At 40.1% G+C, this 16343-nt stretch overlaps 1 protein-coding gene across 19 annotated transcripts in view; it reads left to right on the top strand.

The window, feature by feature from the left end:
- The window catches only part of DST (dystonin), a 496974-nt gene that overhangs the window by 334869 nt on the left and 145762 nt on the right, over positions 1-16343 (top strand). For 16 of the 19 annotated variants that reach the window (XM_079934486.1, XM_079934474.1, XM_079934479.1 and 13 more), the window contains 6 exons: positions 453-536; positions 1251-1358; positions 1881-1979; positions 11982-12110; positions 14341-14429; positions 15426-15561. In XM_079934486.1, coding sequence (XP_079790612.1) covers positions 453-536; positions 1251-1358; positions 1881-1979; positions 11982-12110; positions 14341-14429; positions 15426-15561 — 645 coding nt within the window. Of the gene's footprint in view, positions 1-452; positions 537-1250; positions 1359-1880; positions 1980-5534; positions 8190-8752; positions 12111-14340; positions 14430-15425; positions 15562-16343 lie in introns of those variants that run through there. The other 3 variants (XM_079934485.1, XM_079934475.1, XM_079934484.1) reach the window with 2 other exon arrangements.

Raw genomic sequence — 16343 nt, 5'->3', positions numbered from 1 at the left:
TAGATCAGGATTAGGTGGGGGATAAGGGTTTCAAGTCTACTTGTGGATAATTCCCATGGAGTTTAGTAATTTCTGCTTTGGAAGCCTCATGAGGGGGTGTCACATAGTGGCTTAATCTTGAAAGCTTGGACTTTACCCAATGAGGCAGATGACATTAAGTGCAGTGGGGTAGAGGGAATTCCCTGGCAATCCAGCGGTTAGGACTTGGTGCTTTCACTGCCGAGGGCACAGGTTCAATCCCTGGTTGGGAAACTAAGATCCCATAAGCCATGTGGTGCAGCCAAATAAATCAATCAATCAATAAATAAAGGCTACAATTAAAAGAAAAAGTGCAATGGGGTAGAGAGCTGTAGTCTTAAGTGATGTAGATATTTCTTAGTGCCTGAGATCTCAAGTTGTTGGATAGTATAGGGTTCCTTGTCCTTTTTCTCCTAACCTGTGTGTGCTTATAGATGCTGGTGTCTGAAATAGAAATGAAACAGAGCAAAATGGATGAGTGTCAGAAATACGCAGAGCAGTACTCCACTGCAGTGAAGGTGAGAAGACCAGTTCCTTGCATCAGATTTCATGTTCAGATATTCAGGGAGGTGCTTCTACGGTATACTTTTAAAGCCTTTGCAGGTCATTCAGTCTGTGTTAAAAAGTGAAACAGAGAATCTTCACTTATCTGTTAATTCTTTATGAAAGTGTGAGTCACGTGATGACTCCTGGTTCTTTCATTCTCTCTCTGTGTCACACACGTGCACAGCCTGGCCACACCCCCATGTGCACCAGAATAAAATGTAGCTCTGTAATCCGCCTCTTACCATTTTGCTTCCCCTCTCCCCTCCTTGCTGGAGTGTTCCATGCAAGTATTGCTGGAGTACTCCATGGAAGTATTGCTGGAATATTCCATGGGAGAACGTCTACCTTGTGCTCTAAGTCACCACACCTCAGCTTCACCCATTCAGATCTGGAGTCCCGTTTCCTAACTAGAGGAGAGGGAGGCTGAAAATAACTGGCACGCTGTCCCTATATGTCTCCATGAACTTCTAAGGAGACTTAGGAACTTTCCTGGCCACCCTAAATGTTTCTGATTTTTATTACCACCTTGGAAACATGTCAGGATTGGATTGATTCTTGAAAATGTAGTTTTGCAATATTTTCTTGACTTATTCAGTGAAAGTAGATGCCCTTTCTCTGCATCAAATCACTATAGAATGAAGGGTTAGTGCTTTGCTTTAATTAATCTTACCATTTCCTTTATACAGGACTACGAATTACAAACTATGACCTACCGGGCTATGGTGGATTCACAACAAAAGTCTCCAGTGAAACGCCGGAGAATGCAGAGCTCGGCAGACCTCGTCATTCAAGAGGTGATACCCGTCCAGAGATGGGGAGGGTGTAAAAGAGAGAAGCAACACCTTAGCAATTTTACATTTATATATTTGTATTGTGGTAAAATGTCCATAATAGAAAATTCACCATTTTAGCCATTTTTAAGCATACAATTCAGTGGCGTTCAGTACATTCGTAATGTTGTACAACCTTGAACACAATCCATTTCCAGAACATTCCATCATCCCAAACAGATGCTCTCTATCTATAACAATGCATCTTATTAAGGGTTTTAAAAAACCTTTGAAAATCTTCATTCAAGATGAATGAATTGCAGAGAATAATAAATGTATATCATGATCAAATTTAGAAGAGGATTTTGCCATCACTGTGGTTTGCACAGCAGTAATCTCGTTCCTACTCGGTTATCATTGCTGGGGAGTTGTGAACTTCCCTGTCCCATAGACTAGTTAATATTTTAATTATTACTCAAGTGTTCATTCAGCTCATTTAGGGCAACTGGAGATTCTGTTTTTATTTTTATTTTTCCTTACTTGCAGTTCATGGACCTGAGGACCCGGTATACGGCTCTGGTCACCCTCATGACACAATATATTAAATTTGCTGGGGACTCATTGAAGCGTCTGGAGGAGGAGGAGGTAACCATTAACCATGGGCAGGTTACTGAAAAGGAGCCACGAGAGGGTTTCATGATAAACTCACGTGGTTGAGAGCTGATGTATGAGTGATTAATTATAAAATTACAGTGAAAAACAGTAGAGGCGTAGGATTTTTTGGTTTGTTATTAAGATTCTCTCGAACTGAAAAACATTACAAAAAAAAAAAGGAACAACCTTTTTGGAAAAAAAATTTTTTACTCTAGGTCTCTAGTATGAGAGCGTTAATGTCGTTAAGTGGTTCTATTTAAATTATGGAATGTTGGCAGTTTAGCAGAATGTTTTTCAGTTTTCTCACAGTTGAGAAGTATTGTTCTTTGAAGTATAGTTACTACTGTTATGATATCTGCAGAAATATTACATAAACACATTTTTTATGCATTTTAAATTAATTTACATCTTCAAGGATTTAAAACATGAAAGCCATTAAGTTAGAAGTAGCAGGTGTTTATACAAAATGGTAGTACTTTTTAAGAATTGTGGGGGGGGTTATTTTGTTTTTGTTTTTAGCTTTGCCAAAAAGATATGGTGTATATTAAAAAGACTAAGTACCATTCTAATTTGGAGAACTTCAGTGCCTTTGATTATGCATTTAAAATATATTCAGAAACAGAAAGAATAAGGAGTTATTTATGGAAATATATTTTCATAAAACGCTATTGTATCTAATTTTGAAAGTATGCTCTGCTCTATTATCTTAATATGCTTTCTGTTCCTAACCTCAGAACAGACAAAAATAGTAAACCAAATGCTGTAGTAAGTAAATTGTGGGGCATTAGCCATTTAAATTAGACCGTTGTTGAAATTCTGTAGGTGACTGTACTTAGTATAACTCCATTCATATAATGAGAGAACCAAAATGGTAGTAAATGTCTAATAGATGTTGCTTTCTTAGTTTCTAAAATTATGACCGCTTTTGTAAACTACTTTTGTCTGTTCAGAGTTAATAGTTTTTGGCAACTAAATCACTAACATGGCTACTTGCAAGTCTTTATAACTAACTTCCTTTGGGTTTAGAAAGGAGAACCAGAATATTTTCACATTCAAATAATTGGCATACACTTCTCATCTATGAAGGAAAGTCCATATTTTTTTACATTCTTAATTTTTAAGAGATATATATGATTCCATTTTAAATGGTATACAGATCTTTTAAATTGTGTACTTTGTAGTTAAATGTAATATAAATAATTTAAGCCCTTCCCTTTCTTACAATGTATGTCTGCACATATATGAGCCAATTTGCTCAATGTATCTGATGAAGTAGAATAGTAGAAGTTGATAGAACCAAAAGATATTTCAAAAAGCCTGAAATATATCCAAAATTATGCTTGTCATCCTTTGAAATATAAAAGATTATGTTGAATTTAAAGTCAAAACAATGTAGCTTATGGAAGACCATGCAAAGATTATTATAATTTAAAGCAGATTTTAAAATTCCTTGTTAAAAATTCACCACTTAAGGATATTAATAATGGAATATCTTACAAAAGATACATAGCTCAGTTTTCAGATTCCAAAGAGTAGTGTTTCTGAAACTGGGTCTATCTATACTCACATGAGAGATCTTGGTCAGAGAGCAGAATTTTCCATGGTAAACATGAAATCAAAGAGGGATTCAAGTTAATTTCAAAGATAATACCAAACTAGTTACAGAAATATTAGTAGAGTGTCTGTAATAGATAGGTGGATAAAGATATTTCTCCAGTCTTTGTTGATCGCAAAATATATTAAATGTTAATTGCTGAGATTAAAGGACAGCATGTCTCCTTGGGGAACATTTAGATAAAACTTGAAGTTATTTTTATTTGAATAAGTTTGAAATATACAAGAAAGCAAATCAGCAATAGGACTAAATTGTTTCTAGTAATTTTTCTAATATTTGCTAAAAAATTCAGAGTTATCCAGGCAACATGAGATTATTATCAGTCACTAAAATGACTCCAAAACACTGAGAGTTTAACAACAGACATTTTTTTCTGAGAGAATTTTCATTTTTTTAAACCTTAGAACATGACCAAGAAAAAAAGGGAGGGACTCACAACTTCTGAGCAACAGCTAAGTTTTAAACAGAGTTTGATGAGGAATTGAGAAAGACCCTTTTAGAAATCATCTGCTGAAAACATGTTGAACACCTAATGTGTAAGCAGATAGAATGCTTCAGTATCACTGAGAGTTGACCCTGATAAGAAAATAAAGAAAATAGAACACTAAATATTGCAGGCTGTGATGAGATTTTTTTTTTCATATGAATTCTTATTAAAAATCATATTTAGGTTAGCAAAGGAAACATCTAAAATTCTCATCAAGATTATTGGGGATCAAGAAATGAGAGGAAGAAAAATAAGATGCATGGTCTATAATACAAACTAAATTCTTGAGATTTACCAGGGCTTTTCCATGAAAATAAAATCTGCTATTTAGAATAATTTCCCTCCTTTTGTTTAAATTATTTCTAACTATGATGATTTTGAGCTGATGATATGACACTAATAACCTTATGGTATTAATAAAGAGAAATTAAATTGTGATTATAAACTAGCCCTGATCATGTTCTGTAGTCAAGTGTATTTCTCCCAGCTGAGATTGATTCTGTAATCAGTAAACAAATTTTCTTAATTGGATCTGAATCCCTAAGTACACTTTTACAAGCATTTATATTTAACAAATATCTTTATGTTTATGGAGTATCTGAAGGTTCTTGTCAAAGTGCATTCATATGAGCCATGTCATTAAGGACAACAACAAAATCAGTGAGTATATGAAGCACATCTTTTCTAAAGCCACCAGGGACTATAGGTGCCTTTGCATTAGCAATTCTGACTATTGTAAGTATCAGGGCAAATATAAATTAGTGAGGCATTTGATTGTAGAAATTACAGATTTTTATATAATTTTCCTCCTTCCATATGTTAAGTATTATTTCCTCAATTGGCTCTCTGTTCCAAAGTTCTGTATCTTGCTTCTTTCACCATTAAGACAGGAGAATGTAAATATCATTTCAAATTTCCATTGGGCTAGAAAATGAAAACTAAATTCTCTAATGTCATTCAGTTCCTATACATCGTATGTTCTTCTCAGCCCACAGGACTGAGTTGTGTGTGAGAGCAGAAAGAGAACTGTTGTGAGAATTTTGGTTCCTACTTTGTCACTTGCCTATTGTGTGAGTTTTCAAAATTATTTAACCTCCCTAGACCTCAGTGTCCTCATCTGGGGTGAGGGTCATACTGTAAGGTTCCTTCTTGCTGTAAAATTCTGAGCTAGCTAATTTTAAAAGCAGAATTATTCCTAAGAGACCAAAAAAAAAAGAAAGAAAAGATTCCTTGATTTAGAAAACCTGACATGCAGGGTTTTTTGTCTTCTCCGACTGTTGACTTTCTGAAGCTTCTTCTCTGCAGATGGTGGTGGGGTTGGTGGTGGGGTTTGTTCTGCCTTTGGTTTCACTGGTCTGTGTAAGTCCTTTCATGAGCATGGCTTCAGATTCTTAAAGACAGATTGGAGTCGAATGGGTTTGACCCTTCTGAACGTCTCTCATAGATGAAAAGGTGTCAGGAGGCTTCTGAGCACGGGGTGTATTCAGATCTGCTCCAGCGGCAGGAGGCGACGATGCTGGAGAATCGCAAACTCACGGGGAAGATAACAGAGCTGGAGAGGATGCTGGCTGAGCTTGAGAAGCAGAAGTCCCGGGTTGAGGAGGAGCTTCCAAAGGTCAGGGAGGCAGCAGAGAACGAGCTGAGGAAGCAGCAGAGGGATGCAGCGGACATCACCCTGCAGAAGATGCGGGCGGAGGGCGAGGCCCAGAGGTACCGCCGGGAGCTGGAGGCCGTTGAGGGGGAGAAGGAGGCGGCGCAGCGCGAGCTGGAGCGCGTGCGGAGGCTCGCGGCCGAGGCCGAGGCCCAGAGGGAGGCCGTGCAGAGGAACCTGAGTGGCTTCCGGAAACAGCTGGAGGAGCACACCGCCACCAGGAGGGCCCTGGAGAACCATCTGAAGAGGAAAGACTCCAGCCTCCACGAGGTGGAGCAACAGAAAGATAAGCTGATGGAGGAACTAAGGAGAAAGAAGGACCACGAAGAGGAGCTCCTGAAGCTGGTCGAGCAGATGGAGAAAGACCTCACGTTCCAGAAACAGGTGGCGGAGAAACAGCTGAAGGAAAAGCAGAAAATTGAATCGGAAGCCAGAAGAAAAATAATCGAGATGCAGTGTTCGTACAAAGAAAACCCACTGCCAGCTTGTACGAGCACCCAGGCTGAGGAACTGAAGCAGCAGGTGGATGAGCTGACGGTGGCCGATAGAAAGGCTGAGAAGGACATGAGGGAGCTGAAGTATGAACTCAGTGCCCTGCAGCTCAAGAAAACTTCATCGGAGGAGAAGGCTCGCTTGCTCAAAGAAAAACTGGGTGAAACCAGCAATGCACTGAGATGCCTCAAGCTGGAGTTGGAAAGGAAGGACCAGGCGGAGGAGGGGTTCTCTCGGCAGCTCCGGGAGCTGGACAGGCAGCTGAGCCAGACCACAGGGAAGGCAGAAGAGGTCAGGCAGGAGGCCAATGACCTTAAGAGGATAAAGCACAACTATGAGCTAGAACTGGAATCTCTGCAGGAGGAGAAAGGAAAGCTGCAGAGGGAGGTGGACCGGATCACCAGGACACAGGCCATCACCAAGAGGAGCATCCAGCATTTAAATTCACAAGTTACTTCTTTGCAAGGTGACAAGGACTTCTCTGGCGAAAGAGCACGATCCTGCCAGAGAAAGTCAGATCACCTGAAAGAACAATTTGAGAAAAGCCACGCGCAGTTGCTTCAAAATATTCAAGCCGAAAAGGAGAATAATGAGAAAATCCAAAAGCTTAAAGAGGAATTGGAGAGAAGTAATGACTGTGCAGACACACTAAAGCACAAAGTGGATGAGCTCACCAGACAGAATAACGAAACCAAGTTAATGATGGAGAGAATTCAGGCAGAATCGGCAAATGTGGTCTTAGAGAAACAAGCCATCCAGCAAAGATGTGAAGCACTGAAAATCCAGGCGGATGGTTTTAAAGACCAGCTTTGTGCCACAAACAAACACTTGCACAAACAGACGAAAACGGAACAGGATTTCCAGAGGAGGATCAAATGCCTGGAAGAAGACCTGGCCCAAAGTCAACATTTAGTGAGTGAATTTAAGCAGAAGTGCGACCAGCAGGACCTCATCATCCAGAACACGGAGAAGGAGGTGCAAAGTCTGAGTGCTGAGCTAAGTGCATCCAAAGAGGAGAAACGCCTTGGGGAGCAGGCAGTGCAGATGCAGTGGGCACAGGTGCAGGACCTGAACGACAGATTGAAAAAGGTGCAAGACGAACTGCACTTAAAGGTCCTAGAGGAGCAGGTGACCCACAGGAAGATGGTTCTGTTTCAGGAGGAATCTGAGAAATTCAAACGTTCTGCAGAGGAGTTTCGGAAAAAGATGGAAAAACTGATGGACTCCAAAGTTATCACGGAACATGATATTTCGGGCATCCAGCTTGACTTTGTGTCTCTCCAGCGGGAAAACTTCAGGGCACAAGAGAACGCGAAGCTCTGTGAAACAAATATCCGAGAACTTGAGAGGCAGCTCCAGCAATATCGTGAGCAGATGCACCGAGGGCAGAATGGGGAGGCACCTCACTACCAGAAATGTCGGAAGCTCACAGATGAGCTGGTCGCCCAGAAACGGGAGGTGGAAAACCTGAAGCAAAAGATGGATCAGCAGATAAAAGAACAGGAGCATCAGTTAGTGATGCTCCAGTGTGAAATCCAGAAAAAGAACCCAGCCTTCAAGACACATCTTGAGATGGCAGTGAAGGAGTATCAGCGCCCAGGGGACTTCTCCTCCTCTCCCTCCATGGCCAGGTCCCCTCTACAGAGGTGGACTCAGGAACCACAGCTTTCGGAGGAAAGATGGCAACATCGGGGTGCTGAACAGATGCAGAAGGAGGGCCAGGGCGGGCCATCAGGGGCTTCGGTTGAGAAAGAGAAGAGTCAGCAGTGTTACTCTGAATACTTTTCTCAAACAAGCACCGAATTACAGATAACTTTTGATGAGATGAACCCTGTTGCAAGACCGTCAGAAATCGAGAAGCTAAGAAATCAAGGTCTGTACAATTCCAGACACGCTGTCAGGTGTCAAGATGACAAGTGTGAAATAGACCTGGTGACGCTTCTGGCACCCTTAGAGGTATACCCTGGATTCTGGAACCTTGTCAGCTACCCTCTGTCAGGTTTCCGCTCTTGTTTCCTTTCTCTGCTAGGCTACATTTTTTAACCGTGCTGAATGTGAGTGGCTCTTTGTAGTCCAACAGAAAATCATGCTATCATTTTCTAGTGATTTACTTGAATCTTTACTACAAACTACAGTCTTCAATTTTTAAATGTTTGAGATGAAAAACACAGAGGTTATGGCTATCCTGTCATATCTGTGGGATTCTATTCCGAAAAATTTGACCCTAAAAAAAAAAAACTAGAAAAACCAAGCAGTTAACTTTAATTTCTAACACGTTTTGTGGACAGATTTTACCTCCTGTCTTTTTTAGACATAGCATTTTAATACCTTAATTGTCATCTAAAGTTTAAACTTCAGACTGTCAAAATAATATTTCTTGTTCCTGAACCCTCTTGGGCTTGAAAGTGTTCTTCTCTTATCTCATCTTTGTTATTCTAGGAATTATATTTGGATTAAGAGTGGGTAACATGACAATGTTCTTTAGATGACTTTTAACGTCTTATAAATTCCCGTTACAGATAGCTAAGAACAAGCAGTATGCTATGCACACAGAAGTCACGGCATTAAAGCAAGAAAGGAGCCCAGTCCCCGGTGCTGATGAATGGCTGCTTGAAGGGTGCAGGGCACAGGGTGGACTCAAAAGAGATTTTCTTAAGAAGGGCTCAGAACCAGAGACCTTTCAGAACTTTGGTGGTGATCATGCATGCTTGGTCAGGGATGATGAGTTTCAGTTCCAAGGGCTCCGGCACACTGTGACGGCCAGGCAGTTGGTCGAAGCTAAGCTTCTGGACATGAAAACAGTTGAGCAGCTGCGACTTGGCCTTAAGACCGTTGAAGAAGTCCAGAAAACTCTGAGCAAGTTTTTGACAAAAGCCACCTCCATCGCAGGGCTTTACCTAGAATCCACAACAGAAAAGATTTCATTTTCCTCAGCTGCCAAGAAAATCATCATCGATAAGATGATGGCTTTAGCATTTTTAGAAGCTCAGGCGGCCACGGGTTTCATAATTGACCCCCTTTCAGGGAAGACCTATTCTGTTGAGGATGCAATCCTTAAAGGTGTGGTTGACCCCGAATTCAAAATCAGGCTCCTTGAGGCAGAGAAGGCAGCCCTGGGGTATCCATGTTCTTCTAAGACACTGTCAGTGTTCCAAGCCATGGAAAATAGAATGCTTGACAGGCAAAGGGGCAAACATATGTTGGAGGTGCAGATTGCCAGTGGGGGCGTCATCGACCCCGTGAGGGGCATTCGGGTTCCTCCAGAAGTTGCCCTGCAGCAGGGGCTGCTAAATAACGCCATCCTGCAGTTTTTACATGAGCCATCCAGCAACACTAGAGCCTTTCCCAATCCCAATAATAAGCGAACCCTGTATTACTCAGAGTTACTGCGCATGTGTGTCTTTGACGTAGACGGGCAGTGCTTTCTGTTTCCATTTGGGGAGAGGAACATTTCCAATCTCAATGTAGCGAAAACTCACAGGATTGCTGTCGTCGATACTAAGACAGGAGCAGAACTGACTGCCTACGAGGCTTTCCAGAGAAACCTGATTGAGAAAAGTACCTACCTTGAGCTGTCAGGGCAGCAGTATCAATGGAAGGAAGCCACGTTTTTTGAGTCCTATGGGCGTCCCTGTCGTGTACTGACTGATACTAAGACAGGATTACAGTTCAGTATCAGCGAGGCCATAGAGCAGGGAACCATTGACAAAGCCTCCATCGAAAAGTATCAGGAAGGCTTCCTCACACTCACAGAACTTGCTGATTCCTTGCTGAGCAGGTTAGTCCCCAAGAAGGACTCGCGCAGTCCAGTGGCAGGGTACTGGCTGACTTCCAGTGGGGAAAGGATCTCTGTGCTAAAGGCCACACGTCGGAATCTGGTTGATCGGATCACCGCCCTCCGATGTCTTGAAGCCCAAGTCAGTACCGGGGGCATCATTGACCCTCTGACCGGCAAGAGGTACCGGGTGGCCGAGGCCTTGCACAGAGGCCTGGTGGACGAGGGGTTTGCGCAGCAGCTGCGGCAGTGTGAGTTAGTCGTCACGGGGATCAGTCACCCTATCAATAACAAAGTGATGTCAGTAGTGGAAGCTGTGAGTGCAAATATCATAAGTAAGGACATGGGAATCCGCTGTCTGGAATTTCAGTACTTGACAGGGGGGCTGATTGAGCCCCAGGCCCAGGCCCGCTTGTCGATTGAAGAAGCCCTCCAAGTAGGGATTATAGATGTCTTCATTGCTACAAAGCTCAAAGATCAAAAGTCCTATGCCAGAAACATCCTCTGTCCTCAAACGAAAAGAAAGTTGACATATAAAGAAGCCTTAGAAAAAGCTGATTTTGATTTCCACACAGGACTTAAACTCCTAGAAGTGTCTGAGCCCTTGATGACAGGGATTTCCAGCCTCTACTATTCTTCACAATAGGACCTGTTTATAGAACCAGAGTCAGGGGTGATGCTGTCTAGTTCTTCTGCTTTGTCCACAGCTTGATGGTATGAGATCCACGGCCTAGTAACTGTGTGACATGCTTGAAGCACTGTTAATTTCTTGAGGGCTGGAAACACCTGACTGCTCAGAAGAGAGAATACTTTTAATTTAAAAATTTTTTTAGATGAAGTTTTATTGGAATGCAGACACATTGTTGTGTACATATTGTCTTTGGCTACTTTTGGGTACAAGGACGGAGTTGAGTAGTTCTAACAGTAACCATATGGCTCACAAAGCCTAAAATATTTGCTCTCTGGTCCTTTCCAGAATAGTTTGCTGTCTCCTGATCTGGAAGAATTTGCATCACTCCTTTAGACTAAACGTCAGGAGGCTTGGATTTTAGACTCCATTCTGCCCAAGAGGGAATACTTTTAAAATGGAAAATAACAAAAGATTTACTGCTCTTCATAATGGTTCCATTTAGCTTTGAGATTCGTTTTTTGACTCCTACCCAAACTAAATAAAAGTATTTTACCTGGAATATGGGATAAGCTTGAGGATCTCCAGCGAGTTTACAGCATCCTTTCTTCAGAACTCTGCATCACTGCCTGGATCCAGCCTGGTGTCAGGGTTCCCATTTATTAAATGATTCATTACACTCACTGAAAGAGCACTTAAAAAAGAAGCGTGGAATCGCAGAGGAAAATGTAAACTTGTTCTCACATCCGTGAGGCTGTAGTGTTTCAGATTGCCTTGAAAAATGAACATTTTTAGTTTTTCTGTATGTCGTAATCTTCTTTACATATTATATTTTACCACCATCTCCCATTTCTAGTTACGACTTTGTAATTAAAAGCAGCATTATGAATGGGTTATGTGTTGGAGGAGAGGGAAGGTTTTTCTTCGTTCTATGTATTTTTTGTTTTGTGTAGACTTTATTCTTTCAGCTTTCCATTGTCTGTTACTTTTCTGTCATGACAGTTATGATTGTAATGCTAATGCAAAGGCAGCAATTCAGATTTCTTTTAGTGCTTCATGAATAAAGTTGAGTTTTTAAATGTGTCATATTAATAGACTAGCTAGGAGGTTAGGCTGATCATTCAAGACTATTTCTCACAGCTTGCTTTGCTACCATAAACATTTTGGAAGTACATCTGCTACGTGACGTGTTGAATATGGTAAAAAATGAATAAAATATCTCGATAACCTGTGTGTGATGAAAAAATATTTTTAAATCCTTGTTTTCTGTGGAGAGATCACTTTAATGGCTCGGTAATTTACTGGAATATATCTTTTTTTTTTTTTAACCACTCACACCTGTCAGAAGTCACTGGAAGAAGAAAAGAAAGAGCATGTTGAAAAAGCCAGAGAATTACAAAAATGGGTATCAAATATCAGCAAGACATTGAAAGACGGAGAGAAGGCTGAAAAGTCTTCCTTCTTTAAGCAAAAGGTACTCACCGAGGTCCTGGTATAATAATAATGATAATATCAATAATTATAGTGGGGAGAATTTACTGAGTTGATACAGTCCACCTAAAAAAAAAATCCTTTAATTCTTTAGTTTCCCCCATTTCTATATGCAGTTATAATGAGGATCAGAGATGTTAAGTAACTTGCCCAAGGAATCACAGTATGTGGCAGAAGAAGCTGTCTCTGCTTCCAAAACCTGGACTTCATCAATATTAGTCTCACTGTTAGTCAACCAATATGTGGGACTGCTTTTCCTCACAGTGAGATCTGCTTCCTGATCGCTTTGACGAACGTTGCAGGAGAGCAGAGTCACTCTGTTTGGTGCCCTGAGTACATTCATGCACTCTGTGTCATAAAGAGTTGCAAGCTCGTTCTTTGAATAGAAACAAAAAGTTTCAAGAGCAACAAACTGCAGACCAAGATGTTAACATTTGAGGATCGCATTTAGTTGTGCTTTTCTGGGTCTTTTCTATTTCCGAAAGAAGTGTTCTCCCATCATCCACTGGAAATTCTAGATTCTTTCCCTTCCCTAAATGAAATCTTTAGTTCTGTAGGCTGTGTTCTGAACCCCACTACTTGACATAAGTTGAGTGCCGCATTTCGTGAGATGTTACTGCTCTGAGGTGTCCTTTGGGCTGTCCCACCTGAAGCTCTTAGGGCACTGAGTTAAGCAGTTTTGCTGCTGCTACTGATAATGCTGGAATTGCTACTATATTTTAAAAAATAAATTTCCACTAAGTAAGCAGTATTTTTCTCGATTATGTTTCCTTCACTGCCCTGCTGCTCCTGCCTGACCTGTGGAAACTACAGAGGCAATCATTAGCTTTCCCTTCCAGCTCTGCATCAGTACACACTTGTCATCACTTGAAACAGACATTTTTGACATAATCCAATAACAGAAAGCTTCAACATCTTGTCTCATTTCGCCTATGGCATGAGGCAGATGAACCTTATTTGAGGTTCCCCCGGGAGAGGTTTATAGACCTGAGTATTTACTTGAATTCTCATTCAGTTGAAATAAAGCCAGCTTAGCTCATAGTCTAGCAAACTACATTTTATAGAGTGTGGGGGAAATAAGTTGGAAAGGAAAATTACATTTAGTGTTTTAAACCCAAAACCTTCAAAGCAATTTTATGCGAGTATTTAGTTTAAAACATTTTCTTCATTTTCCCCCTGTCAAATAGGAAAAGAGGTAAAATAGGGACACAAACTTAAGGATTTCTTGAGAGAACAAGTTTCTTTTCAGGAACGTGGTTTATAAACGCTTGGTATTTCCTCATTCTGTAGTTCTAAATTCTCCAAAATTTTACCGACCAGTGTTAGTTTTAGACCTAGCAGACATAGAAGTAGAGAGATACCTTTGCAATGCAGATCATGGCCCCAGTTATAAATCTTAAATAACACTCGATGGTCTCTCTGTTGAAGGATATTTAAGGTAATTTGATGTCAGTAATAAATGTGTCTTTCAAAAAATCAGTATTGCCTCATGATTACCTATAGCCATGAAAAATAGACTTTAGGCTGACTCTCAGTAGAATACGTCTGGGGAAAATACACCTTTTCATTGTCCCATCATTTCATTTCTGCTCACTTAAAAGAATAGCATTTACTTTCTGATATTAGGTCTTCAGAAATGATACAGAGAGGAATTAGGAGAAAGTAAACAGGTCAATTTTATTTCTCTGTCACAGGCGACTTTTGCAAGTGAAGTCCTAGTAATAGAAATTATTTAATCTTGACCTGCAAACCTAGAGAGGAATACTTCTAGAGAGGAATTTTTTTCCAAAGGAGCTTTGTATCCAGGAGCTTGGGGGAAGGAAGGGAAGGTTTTTGTTCCATGTTCATGTATCTTTTTGAGGATGGCAATGTTCTTCCAGTGCTGAACGTCTGGCCACCTGGGGTATCATTAAGGCATTCTCTATTCGTGGTTGGGCTGGGACAAATGCAAGAACCATATCACGCGGTATTATTATTTCCTCGTGGAAATGATGGCCTTAGGGTTAGAGGGAGGGACTTTCCTTCATCGTGCATTCTCAAAAGCAGTCTTCTTATCCAGGCCTGTGAACCAGTAATAAGTGATGGGTATTTACTCAGATCACCTGAAAATATTCCCATCGTGTGGGTCTTGATGAAAACTTGGAGTTTGTTTAAATGACTGTTGTGTCATCTTTGTGAAGGAAGAGCTTGAGTGTGTTTTCTTTACCTCGCAGATTTCCAGTGAGGAAATATCAGTCAAGAAGGAACAATTATCTGAAGCACTGCAAACTATGCAGCTCTTCCTGGCTAAACACGGAGACAAGTATGTTGGTTTTCATTAGGTCTTTTATTTGAAGTAGGGGAGTGGTCTTCAAAACTCTTAGCAAAGTAGAGGATGGTAAATTGCAATGTAGAGTTTAAAAATGGGACTCAATCACAAATTTACTTAGTAATATAATAACCTAAGACTATAAACTTGGCTATTTAATTGTCGCTTTTCATCAGTCTTGGTCTTTACCAAAATCCTGAAATGTACTTACTACCCCCATATATTGCTGATGAGGAAACAGGCTCGGATCTGTAGCTAGTGAGTAAAGATGCCAAGCCAAGTCTTGATTCTGAGTAGTACTTACTCTCCAAGACCTACCTTTTGGAAAATGTGTGTAAATACGTTCTTCATTTTCTTAGCTGAGAACTGTGGCAACTTAATTTCTTGTGGTTTGGTCCTGCTTTTTGCAACAAGGCACTTCATATATTTCAGCTAATGCCTCAGACAGGGAAGGAATCTACCCTTTTCTTAAATATTGTTTGTCTGTCATCTTTAGAATTACTCTAGAATGATTTTATGTTGTACCTTAGGTTAAATTTATAAGGAAATTGGGTTAATTTCCTTATAAATTTCCTCTTTATTCATCCTTCTGCTTGAACAAGTTTCATCTTGAGTCGTGGTACCTTACTTGTCCCTTTTCCATGTTGGAACTAACAATGGGATCTTTCCCTCTGTCAGACAACAGCAGTTGTTATTTTAGAAATTTGTATATGCTAGAGAGGTGCTGATATATTAGTTTACACTCTTTTCCTTTAGTCCTTTTCCAGGCAAGAGAAGGATTCCTGGATGTTTTTAGGGTCATAAGGGCCATCCTTAATTTTCATATACAACCATTCTAAGACCTGAGTAATCTGTATATGAGATTATATTATATTTTATGACCCTATGCTAATTTAGAAAAGTATTCTTTGCAAAATCATCGAGGCTAGTGTGTCATCTTTATCACTTGAAGACTTATATTCGTCTTTTCGTACTTTCTGGTTATTTTAGAATGACAGACGAAGAAAGAAATGAATTGGAAAAACAAGTGAAAACTCTCCAAGAAAGTTATAATTTACTCTTTAGTGAATCTCTGAAACAACTACAACAATCACAAACCTTAGGAGATATAAAGGTAGAGGAGAAGGTAATGTTATTTATTTAGAACATGAGACTGTTTTAAGACTCTTAGTTTAACTGCATGATTGTAGAAATATATGTCAATGACAAAGAAATGACCTTGAGTTGTGTACATGGAAGAAACATGGGTGGGGTTTATTTAAGTACTAGGAGATTTCAGTGTTGTTCATTAAATGCAGTCTTACACTTGCTGTCATCAATTTCTGTGACATCTTAATCTCTGCCTTGCATGGTAAAAGGAAGGAATCATTCATTTTTCTAACTCTTCTCTGTCAAAGCCATTCCTCTACTGTTATATAGATATATGTTATATAGATATGATAGATATTCTACTATATAAATATGATGGTATAAAATAGTCTGTGAGTCACCTCTAAACGTGACATTGGAGTATTAGGGGATTTGTCTGATTTTCAGAGATATCCATGAGATTTCTTTGAGAAATACTGGGCCATATGTTTTAGCGAGGATGCTCTAGCATCTTCTTAAAATATAACAGAAATAGCTTAAAATTTGGCCTATCCTTAAACTTTTAAAACTTGACAATACATATTCAACAGAAAACCCAGTGTTCAAAAAGTTATCTTTATACTCAATTCCCTCACTCCCTGGAGTACTTTACATACTATTTGTCATATTTTGAGGGTATGTAATGATTTTCCTGGCTCATGGGTTTCGGCTATCTGTGAAGAAGTCTGTATGCTGTAAACATCAATAGCATGGGGTTTGAAACTCTCTCTTGTGTCAGGAGACTAATCTCACCCGATTGCAGAGAGCATGGTTTGCCTT

This window comes from Stenella coeruleoalba, assembly GCF_951394435.1.
Source record: "Stenella coeruleoalba genome assembly, chromosome: 10".
Lineage (NCBI taxonomy): Eukaryota > Metazoa > Chordata > Mammalia > Artiodactyla > Delphinidae > Stenella > Stenella coeruleoalba.
This window is presented reverse-complemented; position numbering and strand designations above follow the sequence as displayed.